At 38.4% G+C, this 16,551-nt stretch overlaps 13 protein-coding genes and 24 non-coding genes across 37 annotated transcripts, besides 2 other annotated features; 9 read left to right on the top strand and 28 right to left on the bottom strand. All coding sequences in view use genetic code 2, as the record gives it.

Moving 5' to 3' along the window:
• Positions 1–1,086: a D loop.
• KEH23_t22 lies at positions 1,087–1,153 on the top strand. Its single transcript has one exon. It is a non-coding gene; the product is annotated as a tRNA-Pro (tRNA).
• A 2-nt stretch (positions 1,154–1,155) lies between these two features.
• KEH23_t21 lies at positions 1,156–1,220 on the bottom strand. Its single transcript has one exon. It is a non-coding gene; the product is annotated as a tRNA-Thr (tRNA).
• A 6-nt stretch (positions 1,221–1,226) lies between these two features.
• On the bottom strand, positions 1,227–2,361 carry CYTB (cytochrome b). The gene has a single exon. A coding segment is annotated over exon 1 (1,135 nt).
• A 4-nt stretch (positions 2,362–2,365) lies between these two features.
• On the top strand, positions 2,366–2,434 carry KEH23_t20. Its single transcript has one exon. It is a non-coding gene; the product is annotated as a tRNA-Glu (tRNA).
• Positions 2,435–2,959, top strand: ND6 (NADH dehydrogenase subunit 6). The gene has a single exon. It carries the CDS (start codon positions 2,435–2,437, stop codon positions 2,957–2,959), a length of 525 nt encoding a protein of 174 aa, YP_004425135.1.
• Positions 2,960–4,771, bottom strand: ND5 (NADH dehydrogenase subunit 5). The gene has a single exon. It carries the CDS (start codon positions 4,769–4,771, stop codon positions 2,960–2,962), a length of 1,812 nt encoding a protein of 603 aa, YP_004425134.1.
• Positions 4,772–4,842, bottom strand: KEH23_t19. Its single transcript has one exon. It is a non-coding gene; the product is annotated as a tRNA-Leu (tRNA).
• KEH23_t18 lies at positions 4,843–4,901 on the bottom strand. Its single transcript has one exon. It is a non-coding gene; the product is annotated as a tRNA-Ser (tRNA).
• On the bottom strand, positions 4,902–4,969 carry KEH23_t17. The gene has a single exon. It is a non-coding gene; the product is annotated as a tRNA-His (tRNA).
• ND4 (NADH dehydrogenase subunit 4) lies at positions 4,970–6,347 on the bottom strand. Its single transcript has one exon. A coding segment is annotated over exon 1 (1,378 nt).
• Positions 6,341–6,637, bottom strand: ND4L (NADH dehydrogenase subunit 4L). Its single transcript has one exon. The coding sequence runs from the start codon at positions 6,635–6,637 to the stop codon at positions 6,341–6,343; it is 297 nt and encodes a 98-aa protein (YP_004425132.1).
• KEH23_t16 lies at positions 6,638–6,702 on the bottom strand. Its single transcript has one exon. It is a non-coding gene; the product is annotated as a tRNA-Arg (tRNA).
• On the bottom strand, positions 6,703–7,048 carry ND3 (NADH dehydrogenase subunit 3). Its single transcript has one exon. A coding segment is annotated over exon 1 (346 nt).
• On the bottom strand, positions 7,049–7,116 carry KEH23_t15. Its single transcript has one exon. It is a non-coding gene; the product is annotated as a tRNA-Gly (tRNA).
• Positions 7,117–7,900, bottom strand: COX3 (cytochrome c oxidase subunit III). Its single transcript has one exon. A coding segment is annotated over exon 1 (784 nt).
• ATP6 (ATP synthase F0 subunit 6) lies at positions 7,900–8,580 on the bottom strand. Its single transcript has one exon. It carries the CDS (start codon positions 8,578–8,580, stop codon positions 7,900–7,902), a length of 681 nt encoding a protein of 226 aa, YP_004425129.1.
• Positions 8,550–8,744, bottom strand: ATP8 (ATP synthase F0 subunit 8). Its single transcript has one exon. It carries the CDS (start codon positions 8,742–8,744, stop codon positions 8,550–8,552), a length of 195 nt encoding a protein of 64 aa, YP_004425128.1.
• Position 8,745: 1 nt separating this feature from the next.
• On the bottom strand, positions 8,746–8,813 carry KEH23_t14. The gene has a single exon. It is a non-coding gene; the product is annotated as a tRNA-Lys (tRNA).
• Positions 8,814–8,860: 47 nt separating this feature from the next.
• On the bottom strand, positions 8,861–9,544 carry COX2 (cytochrome c oxidase subunit II). Its single transcript has one exon. The coding sequence runs from the start codon at positions 9,542–9,544 to the stop codon at positions 8,861–8,863; it is 684 nt and encodes a 227-aa protein (YP_004425127.1).
• A 1-nt stretch (position 9,545) lies between these two features.
• Positions 9,546–9,613, bottom strand: KEH23_t13. The gene has a single exon. It is a non-coding gene; the product is annotated as a tRNA-Asp (tRNA).
• Positions 9,614–9,616: 3 nt separating this feature from the next.
• KEH23_t12 lies at positions 9,617–9,685 on the top strand. Its single transcript has one exon. It is a non-coding gene; the product is annotated as a tRNA-Ser (tRNA).
• COX1 (cytochrome c oxidase subunit I) lies at positions 9,683–11,227 on the bottom strand. The gene has a single exon. It carries the CDS (start codon positions 11,225–11,227, stop codon positions 9,683–9,685), a length of 1,545 nt encoding a protein of 514 aa, YP_004425126.1.
• KEH23_t11 lies at positions 11,208–11,293 on the top strand. Its single transcript has one exon. It is a non-coding gene; the product is annotated as a tRNA-Tyr (tRNA).
• On the top strand, positions 11,294–11,361 carry KEH23_t10. Its single transcript has one exon. It is a non-coding gene; the product is annotated as a tRNA-Cys (tRNA).
• Positions 11,362–11,392: an origin of replication.
• KEH23_t09 lies at positions 11,393–11,465 on the top strand. The gene has a single exon. It is a non-coding gene; the product is annotated as a tRNA-Asn (tRNA).
• A 1-nt stretch (position 11,466) lies between these two features.
• Positions 11,467–11,535, top strand: KEH23_t08. The gene has a single exon. It is a non-coding gene; the product is annotated as a tRNA-Ala (tRNA).
• A 7-nt stretch (positions 11,536–11,542) lies between these two features.
• KEH23_t07 lies at positions 11,543–11,612 on the bottom strand. Its single transcript has one exon. It is a non-coding gene; the product is annotated as a tRNA-Trp (tRNA).
• On the bottom strand, positions 11,613–12,654 carry ND2 (NADH dehydrogenase subunit 2). The gene has a single exon. A coding segment is annotated over exon 1 (1,042 nt).
• KEH23_t06 lies at positions 12,655–12,722 on the bottom strand. Its single transcript has one exon. It is a non-coding gene; the product is annotated as a tRNA-Met (tRNA).
• A 1-nt stretch (position 12,723) lies between these two features.
• Positions 12,724–12,795, top strand: KEH23_t05. The gene has a single exon. It is a non-coding gene; the product is annotated as a tRNA-Gln (tRNA).
• On the bottom strand, positions 12,793–12,862 carry KEH23_t04. The gene has a single exon. It is a non-coding gene; the product is annotated as a tRNA-Ile (tRNA).
• Positions 12,863–13,817, bottom strand: ND1 (NADH dehydrogenase subunit 1). Its single transcript has one exon. A coding segment is annotated over exon 1 (955 nt).
• Positions 13,818–13,819: 2 nt separating this feature from the next.
• Positions 13,820–13,894, bottom strand: KEH23_t03. Its single transcript has one exon. It is a non-coding gene; the product is annotated as a tRNA-Leu (tRNA).
• KEH23_r01 lies at positions 13,895–15,462 on the bottom strand. Its single transcript has one exon. It is a non-coding gene; the product is annotated as a l-rRNA (ribosomal RNA).
• KEH23_t02 lies at positions 15,463–15,532 on the bottom strand. Its single transcript has one exon. It is a non-coding gene; the product is annotated as a tRNA-Val (tRNA).
• Positions 15,533–16,480, bottom strand: KEH23_r02. The gene has a single exon. It is a non-coding gene; the product is annotated as a s-rRNA (ribosomal RNA).
• On the bottom strand, positions 16,481–16,551 carry KEH23_t01. The gene has a single exon. It is a non-coding gene; the product is annotated as a tRNA-Phe (tRNA).

Here is a 16,551-nt window from a genome sequence, read left to right as displayed (position 1 = left end):
GGAATAGTGGGTGTTGAGTGTTATCTTTGGGGGTTGTGGTGGAGTGAGGTGGAAATGTTAAGGGTGGTGAGTGGAATAAAATTATATTAGTTAAGGAAACGACAGCTGAGACACATACCCCCTAAAGATAAAAACGTAAACTTCGACTGAGGTGTCAAGCTTTTGTTTTTGGGGTTTGGCAAAGGCAAATTATAAGGGAGTTGTCGAAGGTGGGGGGAGGGGGGGTTTGAGTAAGGATAGCTGCAATCTGAGTTAAAGTGTGGTAAACGTGTATAATTTATTAGATGTATGTCTAACAAGCATGGATTAAATAACACCTTAGTAAGGTTCATGCGGGACTGGAATATGGAACATAGGTGCGGTTAATAATAGCATGTACTAGGAATCAAAGACAGGCGCTGCGGGACTAATTGTGGCGAGACCAGCATTCTGCAATGGGGTCGCGTGCAGACCAGAGATAAAAGATACCAAATGCATGGAGAGCTCCCGTGACTGGTTAATAGGGTGATAGACCCGTGATCCATCGAGATGTCTTATTTAAGGGGAACGTGTGGGCGATCTTGATAAATATGGCCGTGAGGTAAGAACCAGATGTCCATTAGATGCCATTTATAGCTACCCCCAGGACGTATGGGCCCGGGGCGAGGAGGGTAGCACTGCTCGTGCGGGATATTGATTTCACGGAGGATGGTTATCAAGGGACACCTAACTGGCGGGAATATCCGTATTGGCTAGGATTGTTTATGGATGCTCGGTTAAAATGTACTATGTCCGGTAAAGAACTTAATGTACCATGTACGTTAATGGAACTTTTGCCTTGGTTGGTATCTCGGTGGGCGGTACAATTAAGCTTGGAGATTTAGGTGATATGTATTACAGTTGTAGTATTCTAGTAAAGTACCTGCTTATAAGCATGTCTTAAATAAACTTGTTAGTAAATATGTAATTTTATGTCCTATGGACGATAAAACACTTATAGTACTATATAATATCCATGGTGACTAGCAGTAATGCACGAATTACATAGGGGCATATAAGATTAGGTTATACTTAAATTGTACTTTGTGGTTGTGCCCCCTTAGAATACAGAAAGTAGTTTAAATAGAATGCCAGTTTTGGGTATTGGCGGTGGAGTTAGGTGCTTTCTTTCTGAGTTACCCTGGGGAGAGATATCCATTTCCGGTTTACAAGACCGGTGTATTAGTTTATACTACGAGGGCAGGTTCATTTGAGAAGATTATTTTCAGTTAGGGAGACTAGAGGTATTAGAACTAGAATTGTAGTGAAATATATTATGGATGCTACTTGCCCGATTATGATGAAGGGTTGATTTACTGGCTGGCTCCCAATTCAGGTTAGGGTTAGTAGAATTGTGATTAAAAGTCATAGTAGGAATTGGCTGAATGGGCGGAACATTATACTCTGTTGTTTGGATTTGTGGAGTATGGGGATAATAGCTAGGATGAGGATAGATATAAGGAGTGCTAGTACCCCTCCTAATTTGTTTGGGACGGATCGTAGGATTGCATATGCGAATAAGAAATACCATTCTGGTTTAATGTGTGGTGGGGTGCTTAGTGGGTTAGCTGGTGTATAGTTGTCTGGGTCACTTAAAAGGTCAGGTAAGAATAATACTAGTACTATTAGAGTGAGGAGGAGAAGGGTTAAGCCTAGGATGTCTTTGATTGTATAGTAAGGGTGAAAGGGGATTTTGTCGGGGTTGGAGGGAATTCCGCAAGGGTTATTGGATCCTGTTTCGTGTAGGAAAAGTAGGTGGAGGGTTGTAAAGGCTGCAATAATGAAAGGTAGGGTAAAGTGAAGGGTGAAGAATCGTGTAAGTGTTGGGTTGTCAATGGAATACCCACCTCAAACTCACTGAACAATATTAGTCCCAATATATGGAATTGCTGATAATAAGTTTGTAATTACTGTGGCGCCTCAGAATGATATTTGTCCTCATGGGAGTACATAGCCTATAAAGGCTGTTGCTATGACTATGAATAGTAGTGCGATGCCAATATTTCAAGTTTCAATAAGAAGAAATGAGCCGTAATATAACCCTCGGCCTACGTGTAGAAATAGACAAATAAAGAATATAGAGGCACCATTAGCGTGGAGGTAGCGGATAATTCAACCGTAGTTTACGTCTCGGGTGATATGGGCGATTGAGGAGAAGGCAGAGGAGGTGTCTGGTGAGTAGTGTATTGCTAGAAATAAGCCAGTGATAATTTGTAATATTAAACAAGTTGCTAAAAGGGAACCGAAGTTTCATCATGCGGAAATATTTGATGGGGTGGGCAGATCAACAAGGGAGTGATTAATTATTTTTATAATTAGATTAGATTTACGTATAGGGGTCATTGGTGTTTTTATAGTTGAAGTACAACGATGGTTTTTCATATCATTGGTCATGGTTAAAGCCCATGTGAAAACAATGTCATATATTTTATTCTTATTGAGTGTATTATTAATTATGGGTTTTGTGGGTTTTTCTTCTAAGCCTTCTCCTATTTATGGGGGTTTAGCATTGGTTGTTAGTGGTGTAATTGGTTGTATTATTATTTTAAATTATGGTGGCACTTATATAGGTTTAATAATATTTTTAATTTATCTAGGAGGTATGATGGTTGTTTTTGGTTATACTACTGCGATGGCTATTGAGGAATACCCTGAAGCATGAGTTTCAGGGTTTGAGGTGTTGGGTAGTCTTTTGATTGGATTAATAATGGAAGTAGGTTTAATTTTATGGATTTTAGACTATAATGAGTTGGTAGTAGTAATTAATTTGAATAGTATGGGAGATTGGGTGATTTTTGAAGGGGAGGGGCCAGGATTAATTCGTGAGGATTCTATTGGTGCGGGTGCGTTGTATGATTATGGGCGTTGATTGGTGGTAGTTGTTGGTTGAACATTATTTGTTGGTGTATATGTTGTTATTGAAATTACTCGAGGTAATAGGTTATGCTATTAAAAATGGGATTAGGGTAAGAGGGATAAGGAAAGAGAGAAAGTAGAGTTTAATTATGCCTTTTTGGGTTGTTGTGATGATGGAAGTGGTGATATGGGTGTGTGAAATTGTTTTAGGTATTGATTTTTCTAATCAGATTGAGTCTAGTAGAATAAAGGCTAGATTTTGACTTATGATCAGGTTTTGACAAGGAATTATTCGGTGAATTGTAGTAGGAAAATATCCTAATATATTAGAGAATTTGAATACATGTGATGGGATATTTATTTTGAGGTTGTTGGTTATAAGGGTTAGATCTAGGGCTATTAAGAAGCCTAGGGTAGTTACGGATAGGGCTAGGAGTTTTAGGTAATAAGGTATTGTTAATTGGGGGAGTGTGGTGGGAGAAATATTATTGACAATAAGAAATCCTGCGAGTAAACTGCCTACTGTTAGGCGTTTTATTGGATTTAGTAGAGCTGGGTTATTTTCATTGATGTATGTTGAAGTTGAAAAGCGAGGTTGTCCTGTTAGCGTGAGAATGATAGTTCGAGTGCTGTAGGCACTTGTCAGGGAAGTAGCGATGAGGGTAATAGATAGGGCTCAGGCGTTGGTATATGATGTATTTGCGGTTTCAATGATAAGATCTTTGGAATAAAAGCCTGTAAGGAATGGTATTCCTGCAAGTGCTAGGCTACCAATGGTGAGAGAGGTTGAGGTAAGGGGTATTGTTTTAAATAACCCCCCTATTTTTCGAATGTCTTGTTCGTTATTTAGGTTGTGAATAATAGACCCAGAGCAGATGAATAATATAGCTTTGAAGAAGGCATGGGTGCAGATGTGTAGAAATGCTAGGTATGGTTGGTTAATACCAATAGTGACTATTATAAAGCCTAGTTGACTTGAGGTGGAGAAAGCTACAATCTTTTTAATGTCATTTTGTGTTAAAGCGCAGATTGCTATAAATATGGTGGTGACAGCTCCTAGGCATAATGTGAGGCTTTGGATTAGTATATTATTTTCTATCATAGGGTGGAAGCGAATAAGTAGAAATACCCCTGCTACCACTATAGTACTAGAGTGGAGAAGGGCTGAAACTGGGGTTGGACCTTCTATAGCGGAGGGCAACCAAGGGTGAAGGCCAAGTTGAGCTGATTTGCCTGTTGCAGCTAAAAGAATGCCTATTAGTGGTAATAGGTTTGGGCTGGAGTCTAGAATAAATATTTGTTGAAAATCTCATGAGTTGTAATGGAGAAAGAATCAGGTTATGGCTAGAATGAAGCCGATATCACCGATTCGATTGTACAAAATTGCTTGAATTGCTGCCGTGTTGGCGTCTGTTCGAGCGTGCCATCAGCCAATCAGTAGAAAGGATATAATCCCAACACCTTCTCATCCGATGAAAAGTTGGAAAAGATTATTAGCGGTAACTAGGATTAACATGGTAATGAGGAAGATAAGGAGATATTTAAAGAATTGGTTGATGTTTGGATCTGAGCTTATATATCATATTGAGAATTCTATAATACATCAAGTAATAAATAGTGCAATTGGGGTAAATATTATGGAAAAATAATCTAATTTAAAGCTTAATATAATCTCTAGTGATTGAATCGTTATTCAGTGTCAGTTTGAGATAATTGTGTCTTGATCTAGGAGAACATATAGGGTTATAGGGAAGAGGCTAATAATAAAGGTAGTTATTATAATTGTTTTTACGTAATTAGGGTATATATAGTTTTTATTGGGTTTGATAAGGGTAATAATAATTGGGAAGATTAGGGAAGTCAAGGCTAATATAACGATGGAGGTGTGCATTATTATTACTTTTATTTGGAGTTGCACCAATATTTTTGGTTCCTAAGACCAATGGATAACTGTTATCCTTTAAAAGTTGAGATAGCCGTTTTATTAAGTACGGGAGCATGGATTAGCAGTCCTTGCAAGCTTTCTCGGTAAATAAGAAGTAGTAACTTCTATTTTTAGATTCACAATCTAATGTTCTGATTAAACTATATTTACAAGTGGTAAAGCCTATAATAATGCTGGGATTGAGGGATAGGAGAATAATAGGTGATATATGTATAAATATTAGTATGTTTTCTCGCGTGAAGGAGGGTTTTATATTAATAATGTGGGAGGTGAGGGTTCCTCGTTGTGTTGTAACGAGTATATATAGAGAATAAAGGGCAGTAATTAGTATGTTTAGTCCTGTGAGTATGATGGTAACATGTGATCAAGAAAATGAAGTTATTATTACTAATAATTCTCCAATTAGATTAATAGTGGGAGGTAGGGCTAGGTTGGTGAGATTTGCTGCGAATCATCAAAAGGCTATTAGTGGGAGTAGTGTTTGGAGTCCCCGTGAGAGTAATATAATACGGCTATGGGTTCGTTCGTAATTTGAATTTGCTAGACAAAATAGTATAGATGAGGTGAGTCCATGGGCAATTATAAGGACAATAGCGCCAGTAAAGCTTCAGGGGGTTTGAATAAGAGAGGCTATGATTACTAGAGCTATGTGGCTTACAGAGGAATATGCAATAAGTGATTTTAGGTCTGTTTGTCGGAGGCAGGTTGAGCTTGTTATGATCATGCCCCATAGGGATAATATGAGGAAGGGGTATGCTATATATTCTGTTAGTGGGTTGAGAATTGAGGTGAGTCGTATTATACCATAGCCACCTAGTTTTAAAAGCACTGCGGCAAGAACTATTGACCCAGCGATTGGAGCTTCAACGTGGGCTTTGGGAAGTCATAGGTGTAGACCATATAGAGGTATTTTTACTATAAAAGCTATCATGCATGCTAGTCAAGTCAAATTATGAGATCAGGTGGTTGTTAGTTTTTGGGCTGTGAGTGTTAGTAGTGGGATATTCAATGAGCCTAAGTTGTTATGTACAAATAATAATATAATTAGTAGAGGGAGAGAGCCGGTTAAGGTATAAAATAGGAAGTATGTGCTCGCGTTAAGACGTTCTGCTTGATTGCCTCACCGAGTAATAATAATTAAGGTCGGAATGAGGGTGGTTTCAAATAGGATGTAGAATAAGATTAGTTCTGTAGCTATGAAGGTTATGATTAGGGAAATTTGTAGAGAAATTATTATGGATAGGTAAAGCTTTTTTCGTAAAGGACTCTCATTGTGTAGGTGATATTGGCTTGCTATAATTATAAGGGGCAAGAGTCAGGCGGTCAGTATTAGAAGGGGTGTTGTTAATGGGTCGGAAGATAAATAGGTTGAATAGCTAATAAGGTTGTTATTAGTTTGGTGGAAGAATAGAATGGGGATGAGGCTAATAATTAGGCTATGTGTGGTTAAATTAATTCAGATTAAATTGTTTTTGGAAAACCATGTTGTTGGTAGGAGTATAATTGTAGGAAAGACTATTTTTAGCATTGGAGTAGGTTTAAGTTATGAATATAGTCCAGTCCGTATGTATTTGAGATTGAAATCAGTAAAGCAAGGCCTACTGCTGCTTCGCAAGCAGCAAATACTAGTAGGGCAATAGGTATAATATTAGCTAAGGGGAAATGTATGTTGAGTGCTATGAGGGTATTTATGATAAATAGTGAAAGTATTATTCCCTCTAAGCATAATAGGGATGACATTAGATGTGAGCGATAGATTAATATGCCTAGGAGTGAGGTAATAAATGCTAATATAATATTTATGTAAATAATGGGCATTTGGTTAGTATGATTATCATAATTTAATGAGTCGAAATCATTTGTTTTACTTAAACTACTTACCAATTCGATTCATTCTAACCCCTTTTGAGTTCACTCATAGGCTAAGCTGAGGGTTAGGATAACAATTAGTATAATTGATGATTTAAATATTATGGGAAGGCTTGTTGTTTGTAGGGCTCATGGCAAGGGTAATAGTAGGGCGATTTCTAGGTCAAATAGTAGGAAAGTGATAGCGACTAGAAAAAATTTTATGGAAAAGGGAATGCGAGCAGAGTTCAGTGGATCAAATCCACATTCGTAGGGGTTGATTTTTTCTGCATAGGGGTTAAGTTGGGGTAATCAGAATATAATAATTATTAGTAAGAGGGTTAGAAGGGTATTAATTGTTAGGGCTAATACTAGGTTAATTATTCTTTTTCGAATGTTGTCGAAACTAGCTGATTGGAAGTCGGCCGTACTGGTTATACTAAAAGAATAGGAACCTCATCAGTAAATGGAAATATAGAGAAAGAGTCATACAACATCTACGAAGTGTCAATATCAAGCAGCGGCTTCAAAGCCAAAGTGGTGATTTGATGTAAAGTGATATAATAATTGGCGAACAAGGCAAACGGTAAGGAATGTAGATCCGATGATAACATGAAGTCCGTGAAAGCCGGTGGCAACAAAGAATGTTGAGCCGTAAATGCCGTCGGAGATAGTAAAAGGTGCTTCATAGTACTCTGAGATTTGTAGTAGGGTAAAGTAAACACCTAATAAAATTGTAATTAATAGGGCTTGGATTATTTGTTTTCGATTGTTTTCTATTAAGCTGTGATGAGCTCAAGTGATTGTAACTCCTGATGCGAGTAATACAGAAGTATTTAGTAGGGGTACTTCTAGGGGATTTAAGGGAGTAATACCTGTTGGTGGTCAGTGTCCTCCTAGGTATGGAGTAGGAGCAAGGCTTGAATGATAAAATGCTCAGAAAAAGCCAGCAAAGAAGAAAACCTCTGAAATGATAAATAAAATTATTCCATAGCGAAGACCCTTTTGAACTGGTATTGTATGGTGACCTTGATAGGTGCTTTCTCGGACAATATCACGTCATCATTGATATATAGTTAATGTATTGGTTAGTAAGCCTAGTACTAGCAGGGTTGAAGAATAAAAGTGGAATCATATAATTAGACCAGAGGTTATTAGGAGAGCTGAGAGGGCTCCTGTTAGTGGTCATGGGCTGGGTTTGACTATGTGATAAGGGTGGGTTTGGTGTGTCATTAAGTATTATCATGTAGATAAAGGCTTACTAAGAGTGTAAAAACGTAGGCCTGGATTAGGGCAACTGCTATTTCTAGGATTGTTAATAATACTAGGAGTACTAAAGTCAGTGAGGTTGCAAGGAAACTAGCAGTTAATAGTGCTAGTGTAGCACTTCCGATTAGGTGTATTAGTAGGTGTCCTGCTGTGATGTTGGCGGTCAGGCGTACGGCTAGGGCTATTGGTTGAATAAATAAGCTAATAGTTTCGATAACTACTAATATGGGAATAAGAGGTGTAGGTGTGCCTTGTGGTAAAAAGTGAGCTAGGGAGTTTTTGGTTTTGAAGCGAAGACCTGTAATTACTGTACCTGCTCACAGGGGAATTGCTATAGCTAGATTTATGGACAGTTGAGTGGTGGGGGTAAATGAGTGGGGTAAGAGTCCTAGAAGATTTGTTGTAGCAATAAAAATAATTAGGGACATGAGTATTAGGGATCAGGTTTGTCCTTTGGCATTGTGAATTATTATTATTTGTTTTATAATTAGTTGGATTAGATTTTGTTGGATAGTAATTAGTCGATTACTAATAAGGTGCTTGGAGGTTGGAAATAATAATGTAGGGAATAGAATGATAGGTACTACAGCGGGTAAGCCTAGGAGCGTTGGGGTTATAAATGGGGTAAATAAATTTTCGTTCATTTCAGTTGTCAAGAGTTATTAAATACCTGTGTATTAGAAACTTCTTTTTGTAGGGGGGAAAAATGGTAGTTTGTGTTTAGTAGTTTTAATTGTATAATAAGATATAATGCAGGTAGCATGGTTATAATGGTAATAAACCATGTAGATGTATTTAGTTGAGGCATTTCACTGCAGAGAAGAGGTTTTTCTCGATCTTTAACTTAAAAGGTTAATGCTGTGGCAGCTATACAGTGAATTTTGATATTTTAAGAGGTAAATTAAGTAGTGTGTTTTAGTATATTTATAGAGTGAATACGGGTCCTATTTCAAAAATTTTTAATGGAATTAATTCTGCGACAATTGGTATGAAGCTGTGATTAGCACCGCAGATTTCGGAGCATTGTCCGTAGTAGACACCTGGTCGTATAGCAGTAAATGTGGTCTGGTTTAAGCGCCCGGGAATTGCATCTGTTTTTAGACCCAATGAGGGGATGGTCCATGAATGTAGAACGTCTTGGGATGTAATTATTATGCGAACAGGAGCTTCAATTGGAAGTACTACTCGGTTATCAACTTCTAGGAGTCGAAGATCCCCTGGGTTTAAGAATAGTGGGGGAAGTATATAGGAATTAAAGATTAAGCCCCCGTAATCTGTATATTCATAAGTTCAGTACCATTGATGCCCAATTGATTTGATAGTGAATGATGGGTTGTTAACCTCATCTGTTAAGTAGAGAATACGTAGGGATGGGAGGGCAATTAAGATTAGGATAATTGCTGGTAGAATAGTTCAAATAGTTTCTATTTCTTGAGCATCTGTGATATTAGTATTAGTTAGTTTTGTTGTGAGTACTGATGACAATACATATAATACCAAAAAGCTAATTAGAGACACAATTATAAAGACGTGGTCGTGAAAGGCAATTAGTTCTTCTATGATGGGGGATGTGGCATCTTGTAGGCCTAGCTGAACTGGGTGAGGCATGTAAGATATATAGGGTGTATCCTATAATTTAGCTTTGACAAAGCTATGAAATGATTTTTCTAATATCTCATTGAAAAAGTTATAGGGGTTATAGGATTGGCTTGAAACCAGTTTCAGGAGGTTCGATTCCTTCCTTTTTTATTTTACTTTGATGAATGTTGGTTCATCAAATGTATGATATGGTGGTGGGGAGCCATGTAATCACTCTAGATTAGACGTAGGTTGTTCGATTAGTAGAACCTTGCGTTTCGAGGCAAAAGCTTCTCAGATTATATAGACTATTAGTAGTATAGCTACTAGAGAAATAAAGGAGCCTATGGATGATACAATATTTCATGTGGTGTAGGCATCAGGGTAATCAGAATAGCGTCGGGGTATTCCGGATAAGCCAAGAAAGTGTTGTGGGAAGAAGGTTAAATTTACGCCTACAAATATGATAATAAAATGTGCTTTGGCACAGACTTGGTCTAGGGTATAGCCTGAGAATAGGGGGAATCAGTGAATAAAGCCTCCCATAATAGCAAACACAGCTCCTATAGATAAGACGTAGTGGAAATGAGCTACAACATAGTATGTATCATGTAGTACGATATCTAGTGATGAGTTTGCTAGTACAATACCGGTTAAGCCTCCTACGGTAAAAAGGAAAATAAAGCCTAGGGCTCAGAGTATTGCTGGAGATCACTTGATATTTCCTCCGTGTAGCGTAGCGAGTCAGCTAAATACTTTAACGCCAGTTGGAATTGCAATAATTATAGTAGCAGAGGTAAAATAGGCTCGTGTATCTACGTCTATTCCAACAGTAAATATGTGGTGGGCTCATACGATAAAACCTAAAAATCCAATTGATACTATAGCTCAGACTATGCCTATATACCCGAAAGGTTCTTTTTTTCCAGAATAATATGTTACAATGTGTGAAATTATTCCAAAGCCAGGTAAAATAAGAATATAGACTTCAGGGTGGCCAAAAAATCAGAATAGGTGTTGATATAAGATCGGGTCTCCCCCTCCAGCAGGGTCAAAGAAAGTAGTGTTGAGGTTACGGTCTGTTAATAGTATTGTAATACCAGCAGCTAATACAGGTAGGGATAAGAGTAATAGGACTGCTGTAATTAGAACTGATCAAACAAAGAGGGGGGTTTGATATTGAGATATAGCAGGGGGTTTTATATTAATAATAGTTGTGATAAAATTAATAGCCCCTAAGATAGAAGAAATACCTGCTAGGTGTAGTGAGAAAATAGTTAAATCTACAGAGGCTCCTGGGTGAGAGAAGTTCCCTGCTAGAGGCGGGTAGACTGTTCAGCCTGTCCCGGCGCCAGCCTCTACTATGGCTGATGCAATAAGAAGTAGGAAAGATGGTGGAAGAAGTCAGAAGCTTATATTATTTAGACGAGGAAATGCTATGTCAGGAGCGCCAATTATTAGGGGTACTAGTCAATTTCCGAAACCTCCAATTATAATAGGTATAACTATAAAGAAGATTATGACAAATGCATGGGCTGTAACGATAACATTATAAATGTGATCATTGCCTAATAGGTTGCCGGGTTGGCCTAACTCAGCTCGAATAAGGAGACTTATAGCCATACCTATGGTTCCGGCCCATGCGCCAAATAATAAGTATAGAGTTCCAATATCTTTATGATTTGTAGAGAATAGTCAGCGGTTAATGAGCATAGGTAAAATGGCTGAGTAGGCATTAGGCTGTAAACCTAAGGACAGAGGTTTAGCCCTCTTTTTACCAGCCCCGAGGTGATTTTCATGTTGAATTGCAAATTCAAAGGAGCAGCTTAATACTTCTGCCGGGGCTTCTCCCGCCTTTTTTCCCTGCGGCGGGAGAAGTAGATCAAAGCCAGTTGGTTAGGGTATTTAGCTGTTAACTAAGTTTTTGTGGGTTTGAATCCCATTGATCTAGTAAGGGCTTAGCTTAATTAAAGTGATTGATTTGCGTTCAGTTGATGTGGAATAGAGCTCTGCAGTCCTTATTATGTTCAGAAAATTAAGTGTTTTTAACTTACTAAAAGCTTTGAAGGCTTTTGGTCTAGTTTAACCCTAAATTTCTAGAATATAGTTAAGATTGTTGGGGATATTGGTAAGAGAAGAGTTGTGAGGATGATGAGCGGGGGTATCAGGGGTATGGGTTTTGTATTTTCGAATTGTCATTTTATTTTTGTATTATTAGATGTGGGAAGTAGTGTTATAGAAGTAGTATAAATTAGGCGTAGGTAGAAATACAGGTTGAGCAGGGTTATAATAACTATGACAGAGGGCATAATAAAGTTATTATTTTTTGTGAGTTCTTGAATAGTAATTCATTTGGGTAGGAAGCCGGTTAGTGGGGGTAGACCTCCTATTGATAGAAGGGTAATTGATATTAGTGGTATTAATCAGGTTAGTTTATTTCAGGCGCGTGATAGTATTAGAGTTGTAGTATTTGAGCTCAGGTTTAGGGTTATAAATGCGGTGCTTGTTATGATAATATATACAAGTAGGTAGAAGACTGTAATGTTTGGATTATATACTAGTGTTATTATTATTCAGCCTATGTGTGTAATTGAAGAATATGCTAGGATTTTACGTAGTTGTGTTTGGTTAAGGCCTCCTCAGCTGCCTGCTATAATGGATAGGGTTGACAAGGTCATTAGAATGTTTGTGTTAATTGATGGGTAAATCTGATATATAATTATGATAGGAGCTAGTTTTTGTCATGTAAGGAGAAGTAATCCAGGAATTAAGGGTGTTCCTTGGGTGACTTCTGGAAGTCAGAAGTGGAAGGGGGTTATTCCTAATTTTATAGCCAGTGCTATTATCATAATTAAGGATATTAGTTGATTAGGGTTATTTATTATGATTCACTGTCCTGGGAATAAATTATTTAATGTAATTGCTATTATAAGAATTATGGACGCGGTGGATTGTATGAGGAAATATTTGGTGGCAGCTTCTGTGGAGCGAGGGTTCGCTTTTTTAATTAAGATAGAGGTGAAAGCTAGTATATTTATCTCTAGGCCCGCTCAGGCAAGGAATCAGTGGGAGCTTAGTGATGTAATAAGGGTACCTATGATTATTGTAGAGTAAATAACGAGTTGAGCTAATGGGTTAATTAGTACGGGAAGGGTATAACCAACATTTTCGGGGTATGGGCCCGATAGCTTATTTAGCTGACCTTACTTTAGAATGGGGTGTGATAGGTAGCACGGAGGAATTTGAATTCTCAGGGGTAGGTTCGACACCTATAATTCTAGAAATAAGAGGGTTAAATTCCTCTATTATTTACTCTATCAAAGTAACTCTTTTATCAGACATATTTCTAGTTTTGAGGGGGGATGCCAGAGATTACAATAGGGGTTGAGATATATCATATGAGGAGTGCTAGTGTAAGAGGGAGAAAATTCTTTCATAGTAAATGTATAAGTTGGTCATAGCGGAATCGAGGGTAGGTTGCTCGAATTCATAGGAATATGGAGGTTAATAGTAGGGTTTTTGTAACGAAGCATACTGTAAATAATTCTGGTGAATGGGTGGGATATAATGTCCCTAGAAAAATTATAGTTGTTAGGGCATTTATTATAATAATATTTATGTATTCGGCTATGAAGAAGAGGGCAAATGGGCCTGCAGCATATTCAATATTAAAGCCCGATACTAGCTCTGATTCCCCTTCTGTGAGGTCAAAGGGAGCTCGGTTGGTTTCTGCCAGTGTTGAGGTGAATCATATTATGGCCAGAGGTCATGATGGTAGGAGAAGTCAGATATACTCTTGTGTTGTAATAAGTGCATGGAGATTGAATGAGCCACTTATTAGTAAAACTGATAATATAATGATGGTGAGGGTTACTTCGTATGAAATTGTTTGGGCAACTGCTCGTAGTGCTCCGATTAATGCGTAGTTTGAGTTTGATGCTCATCCTGATCATAAGATAGAATAAACAGCTAGGCTAGATGTAGCTAGAATAAACAGGAGTCCTAGGTTGAGGTTAATTAGGGAATTAGGTATGGGTAGGGGTACTCATAGGAGAAGGGCAATGGAAAAGGCTAGTACTGGTGCAATAATATATAGAGTAGTGGTGGAGGTTGAAGGTTTTATGGGTTCTTTGGTGAAGAGTTTTATTGCATCAGCAAAGGGCTGTAGTAATCCATAGGGGCCTACGATATTAGGTCCTTTACGTAGTTGTATATAGCCTAGTAGTTTTCGTTCAGTAAGTGTAAGAAATGCCATGGCAGCGATAATGGGTAGAGTAATAAGTAGAAGATTTACTGTAAACATAATGTTAAGAAGAGGAGTTGAACCTCTGATTATAAAGTCTTAAATTTTATGCAATTGCCGGGCTCTGCCATCTTAACAATCCCTGTTCTTGGGTTGTGTGTGTGCGGTTTTTGCTAAATTGAGATTATGTCATTTATGAAAGGAGGGCGCTTTATGAAGTGGGCCCCATTTCTCTTGTCCTTTCGTACAGGGAGAAATGCGAAATAGATAGAAACCGACCTGGATTTCTCCGGTCTGAACTCAGATCACGTAGGACTATTAATCGTTGAACAAACGAACCCTTGATAGCTGCTGCACCATTAGGATGTCCTGATCCAACATCGAGGTCGTAAACCCTATTGTCGATATGGACTCTGGAATAGGATTGCGCTGTTATCCCTGGGGTAACTTGTTCCGTTGGTCAAGTTATTGGATCAATTATAAAATATTAAGTCGCTTTGACTAGTGTAGTCTTGGCGTGGTTTAATTCGGAGGTTTAATTATGCTCCGAGGTCACCCCAACCAAAATTTCTAATGCAGGGGTGGGGTGTGTTAGACCCGTAGGTTTGTATTAATTTTGGTTGCATTAGTAGATTGAAGCTCCACAGGGTCTTCTCGTCTTATTGTCGTATGCCCGCCTCTTCACGGGTAGGTCAATTTCACTGGTTGGAAGTAAGAGACAGTTAAACCCTCGTGTTGCCATTCATACAAGTCCCTATTTAAAGAACAAGTGATTATGCTACCTTTGCACGGTCAGGGTACCGCGGCCGTTAAACAGATGTCACTGGGCAGGCAGTGCCTCTAATACTAGTAATGCTAGAGGTGATGTTTTTGGTAAACAGGCGGGGTTAAGTTTGCCGAGTTCCTTTTACTTATTTTAACCTTTCCTTGGAAGCATGCCTGTGTTGGGTTAACAGTTTATGTAATACTGGCTTGGTTGTGATTATTAGAATTGAACTGTTAAGTATCGGTGAAGTTTTCGGTCTGATTTAGGCTTATGCATAGGAGAATTTATTCATGTTACTAATACTAGCATTATTGCTTCTATAAAATGATAGATTAATCCAATGTAATGTAAGGAGTTCAGTAAGATGTCTGGTATTTTTTAGGCAGTTAGTGTTGAGCTTGAACGCTTTCTTAATTGATGGCTGCTTTTAGGCCGACTATGGATTTAGAATTTTTTACTCTCTGTATAAGGTTTTTTCCTAGTGTCTAAAGAGCTGTCCCTCTTTAGACTAACAATTAAGTTTACAGGGGGATTGATGGTTCTGTGGGTAAGCTTAAGGTTGAACTAAGATTCTATCTTGGATAACCAGCTATCTCCAGACTCGATAGGTGTATCACCTCTACCCAGAAATCTTCCCACTATTTTGCTACATAGACGGGTGCGCTCTTTCAGCTGTTTTTGGGTAGCTCGTCTGGTTTCGGGGTACTTGACTTCAGTTCTCTTTGCGAAGTGATCTCTAGCTAATTCATTATGCAGAAGGTATAGGGGTGAGTCCTTGCTATTTTGTACTTAATTATTTTTTTTTCATCTTTCCCTTGCGGTACTGTATCTATGGCGCCAGAATAAATTTCTATCACCTATACTTTTATATTTGTAAATGGTTTAATATGAAAATGTTAGTTTGGTAGTAGTGTTGGTTAGTTTAGGGCTAGCATTGGTTCAAGGCAATCGGATAATGTTGATATCTTCCGGGTGTAAGCTGGATGCTTTATGTTGAGCTATGCCTTGGTTTATCCAAGTGCACCTTCCAGTACACTTACCGTGTTACGACTTATCTCCTCTATATAATTATTGAAGCATTTAGTTAAGTTATTTCTTAAATATATTTGAGGAGAGTGACGGGCGGTGTGTGCGTGCTTCATGGCCTTATTCAACTAAGCACTCTGCTCTTAGTTTACTACTAAATCCTCCTTGGACTCTCAGGTTTCATAAGAGCTGTCGTATGATTTTCTGGGGTAGAAAATGTAGCCCATTTCTCCCAACTCATAAGCTACACCTTGACCTAACGTTTTTGCGTGGGCATTTGTGCTTACTTTACATCTCTTGTTGAGGTTTGCTGAAGATGGCGGTATATAGGCTAAGCGAGAGGTGGTAAGGTTGATCGGGGTTTATCGATTATAGAACAGGCTCCTCTAGGTGGGTATGAAGCACCGCCAAGTCCTTTGAATTTTAAGCTGTTGCTTGTAGTGTTCTGGCGAATAGTCTTGTTGTTTTGACTATTAAAGTTTAGGGCTAAGCATAGTGGGGTATCTAATCCCAGTTTGAGTCTTAGCTATTGTGTGTTCAGGTATTTTAAAGCCACTTTCGTAGTCTATTTTACATTGGCTAGGATTTTACAGTTTAGGAATAGTTTAGCTTTATTTAGTTGAGTTTTTCTAAAACACCCTTTACGCCGGTGTCTATTAGCTCGGGTCAATCGTATGGCCGCGGTGGCTGGCACGAAATTGACCAACCCTATAATAGCATAGCTTAGTTAAACTTTCGTTTATTGCTAAATATCAGTCACTGCTGTTTCCCGTGGGGGTGTGGCTAGGCAAAGTGTCTTGAGCTGCATTGAGCGTGCTTGATACTCACTCCTTTTAATCATTGTGATTTGTAGGGTGTCTTCACCGGGGCGGGGATGCTTGCATGTGTAATCTTGCTAGAAGCTAGTAGAAAGGCCGGGACCAAACCTGTTTGTTTATGGGGTTTGTAGGTCCGTCTAGACATTTTCAGTGTCTTGCTTTGGGTATATTAAGCTACATAAAC

The sequence above is a fragment of the mitochondrial genome of Rhinopithecus bieti (assembly GCF_001698545.2).
Source record: "Rhinopithecus bieti mitochondrion, complete genome".
NCBI classification, from domain to species: Eukaryota; Metazoa; Chordata; class Mammalia; order Primates; family Cercopithecidae; genus Rhinopithecus; species Rhinopithecus bieti.
The sequence above is the reverse complement of the archived record's forward strand: the minus strand, read 5'-3'. Positions and strand labels throughout refer to the sequence as shown.